At 36.4% G+C, this 20,389-nt stretch overlaps 1 protein-coding gene across 2 annotated transcripts; it reads right to left on the bottom strand.

Moving 5' to 3' along the window:
• Positions 1 to 1,280: 1,280 nt before the first annotated feature.
• On the bottom strand, positions 1,281 to 18,847 carry sn (fascin domain-containing protein singed). 2 transcript variants are annotated; one of them, XM_068303219.1, is made up of 7 exons: positions 18,694 to 18,847; positions 18,217 to 18,473; positions 6,511 to 6,784; positions 3,738 to 4,158; positions 3,096 to 3,665; positions 2,764 to 3,012; positions 1,281 to 2,681 (listed from the first exon to the last, which is right to left on the bottom strand). In XM_068303219.1, the coding sequence occupies exons 3-7, from the start codon at positions 6,713 to 6,715 to the stop codon at positions 2,588 to 2,590; spliced, it is 1,539 nt and encodes a 512-aa protein (XP_068159320.1). In that variant the 5' UTR covers positions 6,716 to 6,784; positions 18,217 to 18,473; positions 18,694 to 18,847; the 3' UTR covers positions 1,281 to 2,587. The 2 variants fall into 2 exon arrangements, with proteins under 2 accessions (XP_068159320.1, XP_068159321.1); XM_068303220.1 differs by having other exon boundaries at positions 18,689 to 18,819.
• Positions 18,848 to 20,389: the final 1,542 nt, after the last annotated feature.

Raw genomic sequence — 20,389 nt, 5'->3', positions numbered from 1 at the left:
TACGTGCAATTAAGTGAGCAAAAACAAATATGAAAAAAACCACAAATCTGTAAAAAAAAAATATCTAAAAAAAAAAAAAAAAAATATAAAAAAAAAAAAACACACACACATTTGTATTTGTATGTAGTTCTAATTTTTAATTCTGAGCGAGAGAAAGGGAGACGTCTCTCGATTTAAGTTCTCATTGGATGATTATTTGATGAATTAGCATAAATTGCAAAGGCAAACGATTTATATATAATATACATATAAACACACACACCTAAACACACATATGATAATTAGTAATTAAATATATCATAACAAAAATGTACGGACATAATTCTTATGCTGTTCTTTCGTGATGCTTTCAAAAGGCAAATCACATACATGATGATTATATCTGAATACACCTTTCTTTATCATCACTCCCTCCATTTACCTTATCGCATCCCCATTTCCCCCATCCATCTCAAACAATTACAAACTTCATCAAATAACACTCACATATAAACTTGGAATATTATATTATTGATATAAGCAAAGAAAAACGATAAATTGCATAAATGATGAACGCAAAACAACCAACCAACCAACCAATAAAATAATAATAATGAAAAAAAGAAACAAACTATTTTAAAATAAAAGAAATGAAAGAAACACACAAAACAACATTTAAATCTAAGTTAATATAATTGTAATGGAATGATGCAAATATACATACGACAAAAACATATATTTAAATTTTAAAAATGAATATAAAATTTTCATTTGCCGAGTTGTCTATCAATTTTTCTTATTTTGGAACAAGCTTTAAACTTAAAGGGCCCGTTCATTTTTCAGTCGATGAATAATTTCTTTAGTTTTGCTTCATAAGGTGATGAATATTTCTTCTTTAATAATCATAAAATATACAGAGAGAGAATGATGACAATTGGTTGACTTAATCTCTTATGTCGAGGAGCTTTATTGATCTAAAATTTCCAGAGACATATCTGAACAAATTTCTCTTTAATGTCAACCTCTGTTTTCGATCGATTGTGGAATCGAATCGATGTGGAAACTTGTTTTTAATTAAAAATTTGTCAATACTTGTTGAAACAACTCTCAAAACGATGGATTAGAGTCAATGGAAAAGATCTCTTGCCTTTTATTATGTCGTTTGGAATACGTTCCTTAGTAAGGAACCAGTCATTCTGATATCTATACTATAATCTTAAATGGATAGTAGGCAGCAGTTAAGTCCACCTTATACTTACGTTTCAAATTGCCTTCATAAATATAATGCAATATAAGGGGTATGCATATAATAATATGTATATATGTATATTTCATATGTATCATACATAAATTTCCATTTCAGATTTTTAGCGACTAAGTTTTTAAGTTGAGTTTTCTGCTTCTTCAAAGTGCAAAAAAGGTATGTATATATAGTAAAATAAATAACAAAAATTATTACAATATGTATGTAAGTGTTATATGTATATATATTTATATACATATATATGTACATATATCCAGTTATAGACATACATATATGTACATATATATATATATATATATATACTTCTTTGACAATACGAAAAAAAAAACGATTGGGCATAAATATGTATAGAGAGAATATTGCAAATTTGAATTGGGTTTTACTTAAGGACTACAAACGTTCTTTTATGTTTTTTTTTCTGTTTTATTTCTTTTGCATAATGAAAATTCTTGTGTGTGTGTGGGTGTGTAAGGGTGTAATTGTTCATATCAATATGTATATATTTGTATATATATATATAAATAAATTTATAGGAATATTTGTTGATTTTTCATTATTTGTTTTTGTTTTTAAACTTCTTTTAATTTTTTTTGTTTAAGTTTTGCGGCCCTTGATCAAGAAGCATTATTTATCAAATATACATATAGAAAGATATATATGTATATTAATTGTATGACGTGTGTGTGTGTGTGTGGGTGTGTTGCAAGTGGCATGAAATAACTGTTGTAAACCGATGTCTTTTATCGTTTTTCTTGTCTTTTTTGTGTTTTTTTTTTTTCTATGTGTTTTAAAAGTATTTAAAAAAGAGGAAGGACTCGCGCGATGCAAAAGCAAAAAAAATTTCTCTTCTGATCTCTAGGCTAAAATAGTTTTCTTTTTTGTTGTGTAAAAACGTATAAAAAGCTAAATAGGTTATCTTTTAAAAAATCTCTTCAAATATCGCTATTTGTTATATTTATATATACATATAGATGTATTCCTGTATACATATATATGTATATATATATATATTTAATATGTATGCATTTCATTTTTCTCTCGATAAATGTTTTATTCTTAAGTTTTTTTTTTTTTTTTTTTTTGCTTTCTTTTGCATTTTTAGGATGAAATTGTTTGTTTAAATTTTTGCTGTTTGTTGTTGTTGTTGTTGTGCGACTTTCAGCTTAGTGGTTGGAATTTGTTGTCAGAGAATTTAATTAATTTTCTGATTCTTGGATGTATTTCTTGTTGACTTTGTTGGTGCCAATATGTTGATGTCTGTCTGTCTGTCTGTGTGTGTGTGTGTGTGTGTGTGTGTGTTGTGAGTGAGTGTGTGCGTAATGTGAGTTTTGTTTGTTATCCTCTTTAAAATTCCCACTGTGTGGCCGAATCAGTGCCATCGTCCAGCAATTTGAATGCTCCGTTTTTAGTGGCACCCAAATATTTGCCTTGTTGGGATCTGATGTAAGAAAACAACGAAGAAACAAATAAATATATGTATTTACAACCTGGAAATTGGGAAATGGGAAAGCAGCTCTTACCTTATACAAATCCTAGTTGGTTCACGCAACTCCAAGAAGAATCCATCGCTGGGCATATCAGCATCAACCGAAATACTTTCACCCTCAATACGCCAATATTTGCCACTATGCGCCTTTAGATGGACCATACCCTTTTGGGCCCGCTCCACTAGAATGGACTCGTAGGTGGCCTTATTGCATTCCAATTTCAAATTTCCAGGCGTACGATAGCCAACAAATCCTTGTTCACATTTCAGCACCAGAATGGGTCTAAGCAAAACGGGAGATATAGAGATTGAAAAAGAGAGTATATAAAATATACGTTTATTAAACGAGATTAACCAATTACTCACCGATTAATCAAGTAGAAATAAAACTTGGTTATATCCTCAATTGACTCGGAGGTGGCAAACAGATGACCGGATCTTTTGGTGGCCAAAAATTTACCATTATTGGCACGGAATGAGAGGGAACCGTCACCGTGCCAGATTAATTCGAATAGAGCGTCGGCACAGCGTCTATTGCCAGTTGCCTGAATGCCACCGCCGGACGACAGACACCAATAGCGATCCTGTGTGGTACGCAAGGCCCAACGATGCGCCGACCAATCGTACTCCAATTGGAATGTCTCATTTTCGGCAACCTCATCCTGATTGGCGGTAACATCGACGCCCTGTTTAACGCTCACATAACGCAAATTCAGGCCGGCAATGAACGAGGCCTGAGGCAGTGAATCCTCCAGCGAGAAGAGCTCATCCCGTGTGACTGTCGATGAGCGTGACTTGAGCACAGCCTTTGATCCAATCGGCGATAGATATTGACCCTGACGATCACGCAGAGCCAAATGCCCGCCATGATATTCGGCACTAAAGAGACAATCATCATTGCATACCACTTGCAACTTGCCATTAGCATTTAGATATCTGTCCAGAGAAAAAGGATTGAATGTAACGAAATACATATGTATGTATGTGTGTGTGTGTGTCTTTACTCACTTGTTGTTGCATGTATGCAGGGCATAGCGTCCACCCTCATCCGCTCGAAATTCAAGAGTAAATAGCGTATCCTCACCCCATGGTATATTGGCATCCACATGAATCTCATCCTGCGATTCGGATAGATGGGCAAATCTCTTGCGGCCAATTGAACGTAAATTCACCTGAGGCCTGGCAGCCAAATGGACAGTCCAAAATTCACTAGCTCCTGGCGTTTTGGCCGTGCAGACAAGTTTGTCGGGCGTTCCGCCCAGAAAATAGCCACGTGACTCGTTCTTTAGTGCCCACCGACCGCTGCCATCCTCACTGATGCTTATCTGAAAGCGACTGCCCGCATCCCGTTCCTCGCTCTCGCATAGCACATTGCCAAACTGATCGACCGATAGGTACTTGTTCAGATGAGATCGTAAATAGATAATACCTAGCAATAAAAAATAAATGTTTTTAGCGATTAGTTTATTATTTCTCAATGCAATTGGATTACTTTTATTTGCATAAATCAAAATCAAAATATTGTAAAATATTCGCTAAATTGGAAATCATTTCTAGTGATTCCATCAAAGTTCCTCAGGCTGTATCTACGTCGATTTCTAACCGATTTCAATGATTAATATCTCGTTTAAATTGCAATTTAACATATTTTAAAATGGCATTAAACATTTTGATATTTGAAAAAATTAATTTTACATCGATTTTTTGAAAAATATCATGATGTATACATCATGATTTTTTACGAAATTTGGCAAAAAATGTTGTTTTCGAGATTTGAATGCAGATTGAAAGACATTAATCTAACTTGAAAATAAAGACATGAATTTTTGAAATACTCCAAAAATTGACCTAATTAGAGCTTGGTGAAATTTAGGTTTATTGGAATAGTTTGCTTCTATTTGGCATTAATTGTCTGGCTTGAGGAAATAACTTGATAATCAGTGTAAAAAACATTTGAATTAGAATTTCGAGTTTAAAAGCATTAAAATGAGATATCACTTACGAAAATTGGTTGAAATTTGGCAAAGTTACAGAGTCGCAAATTGAAGAGTTTGTAAGAATTTTCAAAGAATTTAATGTTCGTCTATCAGAAAAGGTATTCAAATTAAAGGGAAACCCTTGGTTACAATCATTTCTTTGATAAGAATTTGATGATGGATTTTACTTTGCTTTTAAAATAGTTTTCATTTGATTTATTCGATAATGCCGTTTCGCTTGGATGCGATCCTAATAATATGTTTGCTCCGCTTTCTTTATACATACTCAACATGTACATATGTACATATGTATGAATGCATCTTCTCCTAACTATCATTTATCTATTAAGCAATTTAGTTTGGCTTTTCTTTTCTTCTTTGACTGTAAAACGAAATTAGTAAAAATTCAATTTGGCTTAACTATTTTAATAGCCACAACAAATCTAAGAGAAAAAAAAATGTATGCCTGTCAATGGCCGGTAGAAGAAATTACAACAAAACAAACAAACCGAACACACTAAAAAAAAAAAGCAAAAAGGAGTCAAATGCAACAGAAAAACAAGTTGGTAGCCAGTTTTAATTGTAATTGCCTCTGCCGCAGTCGCTCTGAGCTCTGAGCTGCTGTTGCAAGTTGAAACCAATTCCGAAATGATCGAAATGGTCGAAATGGTCTCAATGGCATTTTGTTGCCAGTTGGTCGGTCGTCGGGTCGATGATAAATGATGCCAAATTCGTGAAGCGCTTTGTTTTCGACGTCAAATTAGAGTGAAGCACACAAAATGCACTTCACTTCAACTGCGCAAACTCCACGCCCCAAAGCATGATTAATGTATATATACATATTTAGGAAGGGGAGTCTCTTGTGAGGCTTCTCTTGGTGATCTTCATCATCATCATTATTACAACAAAAAACTATGGAAGAAAGTCCACGTTGTTTTAAATCTACCTTACTTTCTGCTGCTAATAATAGATGGTGCGAATAATACTCTTTTTTCTGCCATACTAACGATAAAGCAGACGAACAAAATCACACCACAAATGAAATGAAATCATTTTCAATGCTTAAATTATCAATTTGGTTGTGCTTGTAGCCCCCCTCCCTTTGGTGGGAACATTAGATAAAACGAACATGATGATTGGGTATCCGTCTAACTGTCTATCTAAGTATCTTTCTCTGTCTCTCTCTCTCTAGATGAAAAGTAAATTCAAAATAAGAAAACAAAACGGTTGCCGTTAGAAACCCAAACATTTTCGTTTTTCTTAGTTAGATATTTTCAAAGACTCATAAGTTTACTATGACTAAACTCTAAACTATTTGCTACATAAATATATCAACTCCTAATAATGATTCATTCATGATAGGAATGTTTAAAAAAATATATTAAATTTCATTTAGAGAAATCTCAAATCGAATTCTGCCAGTTGGTTCTGCGCTTATCTGCTACTCGAGTCGAATGCTATGCAAGAATTTGCGTTATTTGCAATTGTAATTCCCAACTGGTTTAGGAAGAAGTCCCAGAGGGCATATTTTATATCTGCTGTGCATTTACAATTCTCAACTGAAGAAAAACAAATCAAACAACTTCAAGCTAGTGTTTGAGTTAAAATGTTATTGAAGAAAATACTCCTGGGCTAGTTTATGGTGGAAATTCTGTTCAAAAAAGCTGCAATTTTGATTAGCCCTTAACTGATGATCCTAGAAAAGAGAGAACTCTAGATGGCAAACTCTTTTCTATTCTTCCAAACTCTTGGACTTACTTTAACTTAGAAAATTATAACAAATATGATATGGTGTTTATACTCACTTTCACCGGTATTGGATGGCTCGAGAGTCCACAATTGTTTCTTCTTCAAACTGGCGCCATTTGCATTCAACTTGAAACCGAAAGTCTCCGCAGTCATGTACTTATGCTGGCCATTGATCAGACCAATGGTCCACCAGCCCTTCTGTTGATTCTGTGATATAATGTCACCATTGCTGTGATTTAACTCACAGCCTTGGCCGTTCATGGTGGTGCTTATAGGCGCAATGGTGGCGGCTGTTTTTTAATAACTAATTCCCAAATAAACTAAACTAATCTGCGGAAAATAAAGAAACAAAGAAGGAAAGAAAGAGATAGATGAGACATTGATTATGTGTTTAATTATTCATTTGATTGATGACAGGGGCAATGGCAATGGGGAAGTAAACGATCTATGTCCATGTCTCAACCATATGTTTAACTGAAAAGTGTGTGTGCATGCGAGATTTATGTCTCTCTCAGTCTGTCTGTCTGTCTGCCTCTGCAGCAACTGTTGCAATTCAACCATTTATATTCATGCTGAAGTGGCCCCGGGATTCAGCTGCAGAACCAGCCCCCCGTCGCCATGCCGTTCAATTCAATGTCAACCATGTTGCCCCGTCTATCTCAGTCAACCAGGCAGGCAGCCAGCCAGCCAGCCAGCCGAGCAGGCAAGCCAGCAAGGCAGGCAGGAAACGTAGATAAACATTTTTGCATTACATGTGGCGACACATGTCTTCCCCAGGCCAGACAACAACCACAAAAAAACAAAAAACCATACACACACACCCCACGACTCCAGAGAGACTTCAACAATGTCAACAGCTTCCTTGCTTATCACTAAAGACTATCGATAATTCGATAAATGTCTCTCAAAGACATTGACTTGGCTCCTCTTATACTCTGATTAGGAAAGATCACTGAGGGCAAGAATTTATTGATCAGGTTCAGGAATGTAAGTCAAATCTTTTACTTGCTTCAAGGCAATAAGTCATTGACTAGGAAGTAATCGATCTATCTGATCGTTAAGAAGATCCTCTAAGAATAAATCAATATTTGCAATGATTTCAAATGAAGAATGGTGCCAAAATATGTTGAGAATTGATTGATCAGTTTCACAAATATATATATAAAGAGCATTTACAGCACAATTAAACGATCTAATCGATCGAACTCTTAAGTTCAACTTCTGATTGCAAGAGTTAGTGGCAAAAGGATGTCTTAAGTATTCTCGAAATGGACTAAGAATTGAATGATTAGATTCAGGAATGAACTCATTTCTAATCAGGAACAACACCCACAAAAAGAAATGAGATCATCATAGAAGTTTGTATCCTTATCTTACTTGGTTTATATCTTTTTGTTTTTATTATATTTATCCCGATTTGAAATCAGGCAAATGGAAATTAAAAACTCTTAGAGGCATTAGCGTGACGCGGTTTTAACACACGCATGTGTGTGTGTGTGTGTGTGTGTGTGTGTGTGTTGGGCTAATCAGAGCTTGTGAATCGCTACTGCTAATGCAGATGGAGAAATGGATTACTGGACAGATACTTATACCGCCACTGTAGAAGGATGAGTCAACAACATGTCAACAATGGGACCCTAACGAGAAACGAGTTGTTGGGGCAAAGAAAAGAAGTGCGAAGAGACGTGACCAAGTTGAAAAGTGCGGCTAAAAAGTTTGCTTCTTTTTTTTTTTTTTGCATTTCAAAAAAGGCAAACAGAATCGAGTCGGACTCCGGGGACTGCTCCTTTATTTTGTGTTTTGCTTTCATTTTCTAGGCGTTGGTCGGTCGGTTTGAGGATGGGGTTGGGGCTGGAGCTCGGCCGGGTGCTGGTTTTGGGCGTTGGCCAGAAAGCAACAGAAATGAAATGAAAAACATATATACATATACATACATACATATATAAAATGGCAAATCGCAGATGGCTGATAAACATCATCAACAGGCGCCAAATGCAAATGAAAACTGAAAACGCGACATAAATGAAAATGAAAGAAACACACAGAAACAAGAGGAAAACTAAGACAAATGGTCAAACACTCAATACAACCGCAATAAACACTGAGAGAAAAGGATACCAATTAGATGTTTTGCTGTTTTCTATTTGCAGAAAAAAAGTCAAATGGTCAAGCTTATCTCGGATTTCGGAACAGGCCAAATTATTACGAATCGAAATTGATGTTTACTTTTGCTTGCCTAACTCAAAATCTTTTTATGGAATACTCAATTGTTTGTCCTTTCTCTCAGTGCATTTACCAATTCAACAAGTCATTGCACTGCCTCTCTGTGTATTTGCAATGACAGCAGCAGTTGCAGCAACTGCAAAAGCAGTCAACATATTTTCTTGTTAAATCTGTTTAAATGCAATTCGATAGGCCAACAAAATTACAACAGATACCGAAATGCAAAGTGAAAAGTTCAATGGAAAATTAATTGCTGGCATTCAAAAAAGGCGATTTTCACATTGTAATTAATTATGCATGCCAACAACCATCAAGAAGAAGTGAAGACGACTCAAACATTTGTACAAAACTTGCGAGATGGAGTCGCCTTGGAGCAGAGAAGACATCATCGTCAAGCAATTAGAAAATAGTAGAATGAACAAATGAAAGAAAGGCAACACACAAACAGTTGAACACCGTTGTAGCTGCAACATCATCATCATCATCAGCATTATTGTTGCAACAGTAGCGAACAGAGCCAATTACTGCAAATGGTGTGGCAAGGAATATCCACCAAGCGGAACATTTACTATACATAAAGAATACTTGTACATACATATATAAATTAACAGACATTAATAACTGCACAAGAAGCTGGCTAAGTGGATTGAGATTTGCCATCATTATCACAATTCGATTCGATTCCACAAATAAAGAGACCTCACCTCAATCGATTGAACTATGATTTGACAAATCACGTTAGGTCAGGTCAGAATTCTATTATTTCGAGAGAAAAAAAGGAATTCCAATTAGCATAACGAAAAGAAATGAGAGAAATTTAAACTTTTTTCCGCTATTCCGTATTCAATTGGAATTATTCAAGGAGGTTTTACATTTGCATTGATGGCAATTCCAACTCGATTGATCTGCAATGACTCTCAAATGATCAATTTGTTGTTTATGGCCGTTTGCAAACATTGCAAATTGGATTTATTGTGCTCTCCAGTGATATTAGCTAATTAGAACGAAAATATGTCTATGCGTTGTGAGAGAGGGAGAGGCTGTGAGGTATCCAAAACATGTATCAATATTAGAATGGTAGTTTGTCTCCCTCTCTCTTACACTCTCGTTGACTTTTTTGTTCATTAAGTTTTGCGTTCTGTTTGCTCTTTTGGCAAAATCAATTAAATTACACTATTTGATATTGATCATTGCTTCTTGTACTTTTTGTTTTTGCTGTATAATGTGTGTCTCCAACTCCGTGTGTGTGTGTGTGTGTGGGTCTGCTTGGCATTATTAAACGCAATCTAATTAAATGAAATTGCACGCACACACACATACATATGTACATATGTATGTAGATAGAACAGAAAGACTTGGGGTGGGGTAGGTGGAGCGGGGGGGATAAAAGTGTGTGAGGAGCTTTTAGCAAATTACGAAAATGTAAAATATGATGGAATCGCGCTGCTTTATCGGCCTGCTCTATTCTACCCAGAGGAGTAACTAGCAGTTAGTTACTAAAGAGAGGAGATTGTGAAAGAGAGAGGAGAGAGAGAGAGAGGAGGGGGGTAGAGCGTGCGCACACACCTTTCACCAAATGTTGCCAGCGTCATCATCATCATCAGCAGCAGCAGCAGCAACAACAACAACAACAATTGCGTGTGTTTCGCTCTCATGCGTGTGCGGTGCCGGCTGCTGCTGCTGACGCTTCTGCTAGCTTGTTAATGATAACGGTATAATAACTGATAAACGCATTCAAACAATGCCAACAGCTGCAAAAAAAAATCTCATTTTCTGCAGCTCTGCTTCTTCTTTGCCTTTGTTATGTTAGCCAATTAGAATACATATATTGATCAAATGTTTGGTCTTCTATTTCATTTCTTTCTCCTCTTTCACTTGCCATCTCCTAACTCTTAATACTTTTTGCTCTCTAGCCAAATAAATTAACTATTGTTGCCTATGTGTGTGTGTGTGTGTGTGTGTGTGTGTATTGGTGCTATAATTTTTATAATCGCTAACGACTACAGCCATGTCCATGCATATTTCTTTGATTGTGTGTGTATGGGTATGTGTGTGTGCATGTGAGTAGAGACAAATGTATCCACAATGTTGCAGCCATACGGTATATCTTACTGTAATGCAGCTAAATTGAGAGCAACAGAGCGAACCAGCGCTCTAAAAATGAAAAAAATCTTTCAACATACTGCAACGACCACTCAAATGCCCTGTATTTTCGAACATCCCAGTACACAATTCTTAAAAGTCTCCAAGAATTAGGCTACAGAAGAAAGCCTAAAAGATAATTACTTTGTGTATGAATTGAGTCTGATAAAGTACCGATGCCGGAAATAACAGGGGCCGAGTAAAAGGAAGGCAAATATGATCTGTACGATCTCAGAAATCAACAATATGTTATTGAAATCTAAAATATAACATAGAGGTCTATAACATGACGTAAAGTTCTAGTTACTTGGCCTAGTTTGAAGAAATCATAAATATGAGAGATCCACAAGATGTTCTAATAATAAATGCAAAGGATCTACAACACAAAATTTGTTTCTTAGTTAATTGAATCATTTTCAATACAATATTTCAGACGGAAACATGAAACTGTCGAATAATGTTAAGAGGAAATGTGTTCAATGTTTATTTAATTATCATATGGAAGTTCGCATATGAAGTTTTAAGACCATACCTTTCAGTTGGGGACACTCATCGACAACTGGTATTAGAGGCGCACTCCTGTTTTAAAGGCAAACAGAAACTAATTGCCTAGAATAGTCATTATGACTCAAATATAGGGTATTAATCTACACAGACACTAACAAGACATAAGCAGGCAGGCAGTTAGTTAGTTAGTTAGTTAGGTAGCTCTAACTTTTGCCACTGGCTGGCTGGCTGACTGACTGGCCAACTTCTTCCCCCTTTTCGTCTGTAGTTTTATCATCATCATCATATTCTGCTATTGCTTTCTTCATCTGCTTTTAACTGCTGTTTCTTGTGGCTGACGCATCAACGCGCTTCCAAGCGTTGCATTGCATTGTGTTGGTTTCGTGTTTAAGTCGCCTGCATTTTCTCTTCATTTTTTATTTTATGGTTTTTTTTCTCGCTGCATCGTAGTGGCAATGGGGGCATGGGCCACGGGGCACGGGGCACGGTGCATGATGTTTGGGGGCAAATCAGATGAATGGTTACTCTTCAAGTATGAAATGCAAAAGTGCATTTTCGTGGGCGACAAGTTGTTGTAGTCGTTTTTATTGGCCATGATTATAGGCTTTGTGGCGCGCGCCTGTTATTTATGTTGGTACGATTTTTTTTTCTTGCCGGTTTTCAAGAGCTAATTGAATATTGCTAATAGTTAAAAACAAGGCGAATTTTGAAATACCCTACAATCCCAAGGCATAGGAATGGATTTGATTAAACATAGTTGATCGAATTTTAAACTAGGAAGGCTTAAATAACTCAAATTTCCAATGATTTCAGGCATTTCGTGTTGATGTTGCAGGGTGAACATATTAAATAACATTTTTGAAATCATCATTGAAGCATTTCAAACTGAAACAAATTGAAGTCTTAGAATTCCTGGCAAATCAATCAGTCAGCCATACATATGTACATATGTATGTATGTCTCCCTCTATTGGAAGCCCCACAAGATCAGCGACATCAAAACCATGACCGCCACCGCCGCCGACAACCGAAGAGAGGAACAAGAGAGAAAAAAACCGCTAAAAAATAAAAGCCAACCACACAACTCAATTATCAACCTCGCGCAAACGTGTTTAACTTAACTGGCGATCATTTGTCACACACAACTTGGTTTAAAATAGCGACCACCTTTCCAATTGTTTTATAATTACAACAAAACAAAGACAAACAACTACTTAGATTGATATTAACGACTTGCAATCAATCTGTCATCAATGGAGATTTTTTAGAAAGCCTAAACAAAACCACAGACAAACAATACACACAACAAATGTGAAACAAGTGCAATACTTGCGCCTGTATAAACACAATTATTACGAGACCAAAAATTTGATACAAAAAAGTAAAAGTTTCAAATGTGAAGATAAGAAAGAGAGAGAGGGAGAAGTATCGCGAGATTGGTAGGTCATAAAAAGTTTGCCAAAAACCGTTAGAACAGCGCAGTGGCACCGCAGCGCAGCTCCAACCCACCGCTTTTGTAATGTTAATGAAGAAACGCCAAAAAAAAAAAAAAAGCAACAAGATTGCCGCAAGCTCTTTTTTTCTCTCTCCCATCGATTGATGCAATTTACAGTTAACCAAAAATTGAAACGACGAAATTTTCGATGAAACGAAACGAAATTGAGACTGATCGAATGAACGATGATGATACTGAGATACGTTACGTTACATATGACAATCAAAATTCAATATAAAAATGAAATGAAATGATTTCAAATAGAGAAATCAATGAAAGCCACAGACAACACACAGAAAACGGTTTCGGGTTTTATTTATTTTCGTTTGGATTAAGATGGACCGACCGAGCGATGGGGAGCGATGGGGATCGATGGGGGTAACAACAATTAACTTTGGCTTTGGTTTATTGAACGTACATAAATGAGAGTATATAGATAAAAATATAAGATACAAATGTATCTTTGTGCCACAACAACAGTTAAATTGTGTGTATGTGTGTGTGTGTTGTGTTGTGGCACTAAAAATTACCGCTGCTCTTTGGGGGCCACAAGCCAGGTAAAATGATTTATGCGCCAATTATATGGACCGCAGACAGCCACAACAAAGCCAATGCCAAGAGCACCCATACCTCCTGCTCCTCCTCCTTCTCTTCCTGACCATAGCGCAAAACGCGGGAAAGTCATGGAAAAACGTTCAAGTCAGAGGCAGAGTCAAGACCTAGTCTCGCGTCTTGGTATGGCTTACATTTATTATTAATAATAATTTGTTCACATTTTCAATACATAATAATATAACAATGAGAGCCGAGCATAAATATTGTGAGGATCTACGTCAACGTGTTACCCACCACAATTCTCTCCCTGCCATCCATTCCATTGGTGCATTCCTTTTACTGCAAATTGCATAGTTGGTGTAGAAAAAAGCTTAAGGCTTTTATTCATTTTGCTTTTTTAGCGGCAATTCGATTGAAGGAGTTGAAGATGGAGATCGGTGGGTTGGTGCTTGGTTAAACCAGTGGGATTATTCATGGAAAGCCATTATAAATTGCATTTGTTTCGGTTCAGTTATTTATATTAATACCTAGAGAAGGCAACTAAAATTATGGGCATCGATGACAATAAATTCCATCAATTGGTGGATTCTTAAAAAAAAAACCATAATTTGCCACTAAAACTAGTCAGGAACAATTGTAATACTATGGAATTCATTCCTAGACCAACTGATGTTCTATACTGAAATTGACTTCCTTGTAGATTTTGGACCAGAATTCAATTCCACTGTATAGAACTGAATTGATACCAATTGCTTTGGGGTCAAATTATTCCCATTTGTTTTGGGGGAACAATCTAAAGCAGTAAATGGGCGAAATGCTTTCTTTATTTTTCAATAAATTCCATTCGCTTTAAAATTCGTATCGCTCTAGTTGTATCTCTGTCACTCTCAAATCAAATCATCTGTGCGCATCTTTGCTATTGAATATGCCACAGCCAGAGGCATTCATTCGATACGTTCCAGGCCAAATAGTAGTCAGGTCTATTGCATTTATGTCTCACTTGACAACCAGATGAACCAGTTGGTTGGCGGCTAAGTGCCTCCTAGAGGAGCCCCATTCACCCAAAAGTATCATTGGCATCTCGGATGGAACAAGTTTATCTGCTGCCAAAGTTGCACACACTTGTGTGTGGCATGCGCCATTGACTCCGAAAAAAACCAAAACCAAACGACAAACAAAAAACAAAAATACACCAGATTGAACAAAATGAATTTGCAGTGAGAGACAACGCGACAACACCTACTCGTCCCGTCGAGTGATCAACCCCGAGGAGCTGGATCGAAGACGACAAAGGCCACTTAAAGCCACCGCATAAATCAAAGAGCCAAGACCTCTTGTTGGGGGGAAAGGGGCGGGGGGCACAGAACAGATATCGCGCTACCCAAAGTAGTGAGTGAGTGAAGTGAATGAGATTTCTTCTTTTGGGTTTTACATTATTTTATTATTTTTGTTCTCCTCCTCCTACTTCTTCATCTTCCTTTTCAATGTTTTGTTTATCGCCAACGGAAATGTTAATACTGCTGCTGGTCAGATTCTTTCTCTTTCTCTCTCTCTCTCTCTCTCTTTCTGATCAAGTGCATTGAACTCTTTTCTTTTCATTTTGCTTCCTTTTTCATTATTATTATAATCATATCAATTATTCTTATTATTGTAACGACTAAACCAATGTTGGAAATTGTTGATATGCCTGCTGATAAAGTTATTTTTGATATATGTACATACATATACATTTGTATTATATATACTCTGTATATTGCATACAAAATGAGTTGGTCTATAGCAGGAAATGTCACATGAATCACCCACTACAGCAGCAGGCGCAGCTCAAGTAGTTAAAAGCGAAAACCTTGCCAAAAAGGAATTACAAATGCTAAGCTACTGCTCCTCCATCTCCTGGTGGACAATCGCCCATTGTCATTCGTGATGTGACTCACAATGCCCATATGTTTGGGAAGGGTAGTTAAAATACATTTAGATAGAGAGTGACAGCCCCGACTCAGATCAAGACACTTCTCAAATGACCAAGGAAAGAAACTAAATCATAGATAAACCTACATATGTACATACTTGAACTGGAGACTAAGTGTTATGTATATAGATAATTAAAGGTTTTCCGGGCAGAGATCGCTGCAAGAAGACGTTTTTGAACCCATTAAGCATATGTACATATATGTATGTATCTGAATCTGAATAAGATCATGGAATTTCTTTTGCTATTCCAAAGAACTCCGACTCGGAAAATACATAAACAGTTCAAAGAATGTTTTGTTCTTTTTGAGATATCGAAGTTAGGTATTTATAAATATTTGAATCAACCCTTGTCTAATAGAGACTTTAGATACATATTATAAAATAAATAATTACAAAAGTTTTAAACAAAAATCATCGGCACCTGCCTTTAAACAAGGTTTACTTTGAATTTAGCTCTGCGAAATAATGCAATATATTATTTATTTTCTTGGAAAAATGGAAAGGAATTGCCTTACTAGACGAGAGACTAAAGTATCTGTGCAAGATATGGGTTTATATAAATAGATTCATCCACAACAAACCCCCAGAGAGATCTCCTATGGAGTGCGTAAAATGCGTTTTGTTCAAGGACAATCAACAGAAAGATATGTACTTAGACGACGACGACGACAACAGCTGCAGTTAAAGCAGTTGATGATGGATTTTTCGGGAATATTATTGAGTATGAGAGGGTGGCACATACAATCTTTATGTATTTACTTATATACACACATATGTATGTATGTATATTCTATGTATATATGTATGTATGTACATATCTACCCTTTGTTTTGTCTTGTGGCGCGACAATGGCTTCAGCCCGCAAGCAAATTTTGCGCACAGTTGTTGTTGTTATTGTTGTCGTTATGAGAAGAATTTAAAGACATAGGTAGATAGAAGAAGAAGGTAGAACTGACGGGGTGGAGACAGGAGTAGGTGGAATGAGTACCTGATTTCCGGCTCACAACGGAAGCATTCGATTGCTTCGACGCACACAACAAAACGTGACTCAGAGAGAGAGAAAGAGAGACTCAGACAAATGTATAGATGTATGCACATACATATGTACATATATATAGTCAGACATTGGAGGGATTTATGTATGCATTTCGCTCCTGGCATACTAATTGTTGCCGCCCGCCCGACCAACATCAACCTGAATGCGTGCCACGCCGCCTGTCGGCAGTCGCCGGTCGCAAATCCTTATTGAAAATTATTGATTTGCCCATTTTGCCGGTTAACATAGGCACGGCCCAGAGACAGGAACATTCGGTGGTCAGAGGGGGATGCATTTTGGGTGTGGTGTGGTGTGGTGAGCTGGGTGTGCAAAATGAAGTAGAAACTCTAATGGCAACCCGAACGCAGGCAAAGAGAGTCCTTTTATCCTATAACAATATTTGTCTGTGTACTTGTCCCATTTGAAACATATTTCACAAATAAAAGAGAAAAAAACCATTAACAACAATTTGAAACAATTTAAACTCAGTGGTGGATTTTGGAGATGGATGAAACTGGTCATTCTGAATAGTTGAAATATCCTTCTTGGGAGGAATTCAAGGATAAACCAGTGCTTACATTTGAAATTTAGCAATTTTGGTCGTTGAGAGGCAATTAAAAAAATAATTGTTTTTGCAGTCTTTTGAACCACTGTGCGGTGTGGTGCGGAGACTTCCATAAATTGCCAATGGCATCTGCAGAATGTGGTGGGTGTATAGGGGGAGGGATGAATCAAGAGATGGAGATGAAGGCAAAATGGGGGGCGTAGTCCAACCCATAAAGCAAACGCCCTGCGCGCATCCTGTAGAAAATAACAGATACACACACACACACACACACAAAGGAACAAAGGAAAATTCGCAGGATCAAAGGTAGTTAAACTAAAACTGTTAATCAACAGGAGAGACAGAGAGAGAGAGAGAGAAATAAGGACGGCTTATCAAATTGGAAAAATGATAAATATATAGAGAGTTACAGTTAGAGGAGAGCGGATCTCTCTGGTCAATATGTCTGTTTATAGTTTCATCATCTTTCTTGCAAACTCCTTTTCTCTGCTTCTTCTGCTGCTTTTACAACTTGAATGATTGAAACAAGTCACTCCTCTTTCGCCTCCTCCCCACGCACCTAACGACCCTCTCACTCATGTTATGGCTCTCTATGGCGCTCACAAGACTTACGCTTCGCTCCGTCTCTCTCTCCCGCTCTTTCTCTCTTGCATTGAATGCCAATGTCAAGGCAATTAGCCAAAAGCCGGTTGGAAAAGCCAACAAGACGAAACACACTAGGAGTAGAAGACAAGAGAGAGATAGAAACAATGGCCACCAGAGCAAGTTAAAGCTCAAAGCGAAGCCAAGCGCAAAAACAAAAAAACAACAACAATAATAATTTAAAAAAAAGAAGAAAAATCAATGCTTTATATTTAAAACAATTGTCCGACCTTGACATACCCTGTCCTAAAGAGGTAATTAAGGATACGCAAGAACTGACTTATTAGCACCAACTACAAAATTCTAACAATTTTCCACATATTTTAACCAGGCGTGGCACCTCAAAATAGCAGTATGTCCACCACATGATATTGTACGGCAATAATATACCCTTTTATTTAATGGGTAGCATGAAAAAGAAAAAAAGATGAAGCCTCTCAGAGCAACTGCCATAGATTTTATGACCAAGACATGGGTTACACCTGCAAATGGAGCAGCAGCCACTGAGAGTGTAACAAACACACACACACACAAACACACAGATGACAGAGGGAGAGAGCATAAACCGTTGGTTTTTTTTTTTTGTATTTTTCTTAGCCATCTTTGGGCAAGGAATTCCAAACTTACTTTCTTTGTTGACTCCTCCTTTAGATGTTGCTGCTGCTGTTGTTTTTGCTAATTACCGCTTGGAAAAATGTTTTTGTATTGCTTTAGTTAATTATTATTATTTTTTTTTTGGGTTTTTTATCCTGTTTTGCACTCTGCTTTTTTTGCCTTTTGCTTTTGCCGGTGTTTCTCTGTGCGTCTCTTTGTGTGCGTGCGTCTACGTTACACCCTTCACTTCCAATTGGAATTTTGATGTATTCTCTTCTTCTTCACTTTTTCTACACACCACAGAAAAATCAAGTAAAAAAAATAATAATATTATATGTGCTGATGATTAATTATTATAAACAATCACAGGAAATTTCTCGTTTCGGTTTCGCTTTGCTTTTGCAGCCGCTATTTCTTTTGTTTCTTTGATTGGAGTGCGACAACAAACAAAAAAAGGATTTAAAATGCTTCTTTTTTTAGCAAACACAAAAACGCATGCGCGCACAATACTTTTGAATTGGTTAAACTCTTGAGCTTCAGCTTTATCTATATAAACAATATATATCTTTTAGTTGATTTCTTTTTAAATCTTTTTGAATTGGGAAAAGAAAGAACCGCTCACGACTCGCACTCGAATTGGAATGAAACCCGCTGACAGCAACTTCATGCTTTTTGTACTCGACGGCCTAAGCAGTGTTGAACAGTTCAGCGGTTTCTTTTTGGTGTTAAAAAAAGCCAATTGAAAATAACGAAAAAAATAGTCGAATTACAAAGTGCACGTACTACAAAAAATTTAACTAAACGTGATATTTTACCTTATACCAGAATGGTGATTCACATAATATGCTTGTTCTAAATTAATATACAAATTTATGAGTATGTCTTATAAAAGCTTACTATTTCTTTGTAGTCTTATTATCCAACAGATGCAAATATCAACGCAAGGTGAAACAATTATAATTATACAAAAAACATATACACAAGAAACACTGATTTCGAAAGATTTGATTCAGAGATTGATTTCTTTTTCTAAGGCTGCTTAAACAATTTTATTTAGCCTTTTTTTTGGGGGGTGATGGGGTTGATTATCACTATCCCGAAGGAGAGTTAACAGCTGCCATTATGGATTTAACATTCTCTGTTAACTTTCGCGCGGGATTTTAAATTATTTCATATTTTTTTTTTTTTTGAAATTTATTTTTTTGGTTTTGTTTTATTGTTAACGGTGCATGGGCAAAGGAAAGGTGCATAACTTGAGTGCATTGCATATTTAATTGCTAGCCGGACGACGATGCAGATGCACCTATCAAGTCTTTGTCGCTTTGCTTGGTTGCCAGCCAACTGAGACTGAAGACTGGCGAAGACCCAGCTTCGCTCTAATTAATTTGTTTGTGGATGCGTCTTTTTTTTTTGGTTTTTTGTTTTATTGGACTTGGCACGTTAGTTTCGTCTTTAGTCTGGGCAAAGCGATTTCACTGCGCAAATTGTAGACGTACCAAATCCTTAAATCATTAGCAACATCAGCACACACATTAATATTTATAAAGCTAAATATTTGTAGAGTTGTTAATCACTGCAAAGTCAAGCTTCATGTCCAATTCGGAGTCTGAGGCGGATGGCTTACCTTTTGGGCATTTCTTATGTTAGTTTCTATTGATGCGATGGCTATTGTTCTTCATGCCTCCTTGATTTTGTGCAATTTTAAACAAGTTAATTATGTTCGGTAAATTAATGTTCGTTTATGCTAAAGCGGCTGTAACTGCATACCAAAGCGGCAACTAAGCTGATTATTTAAAATCTTCACAGTTCGCGGCAAATTTGTCACCTAAACATCGATATATGTCCAATAAGAATTTCCGTACGTATCGGAAATGAAATTAGTGATGACCAAACGTAATTACGGTACGTTAGTCACTATAAATAATATTTTTTTGTCCAAAGCATATAATTAGTGAAAAGTTCTGGCTGGTATTGTAGATCCTCATTAATTTGACTTGTTTATACATTTTTAATACCTCTTGCACAATAGGCAATTCAAATTGGTATTAATAATTTAAAAGCAATTTTTTAATACCTTTCTTTTAAACTACCATTGACAATAAATTATACTCTAATCTTCAGAATACATTTAAAAATTACATACACATAAGAAAAGAAACGCAATGAATGGAAAACTCACGTTATTCACGACTTTTCGATTAACTGT

Source organism: Drosophila tropicalis, unplaced genomic scaffold (assembly GCF_018151085.1).
Source record: "Drosophila tropicalis isolate 14030-0801.00 unplaced genomic scaffold, ASM1815108v1 contig_158, whole genome shotgun sequence".
NCBI lineage: Eukaryota > Metazoa > Arthropoda > Insecta > Diptera > Drosophilidae > Drosophila > Drosophila tropicalis.
This window is presented reverse-complemented; position numbering and strand designations above follow the sequence as displayed.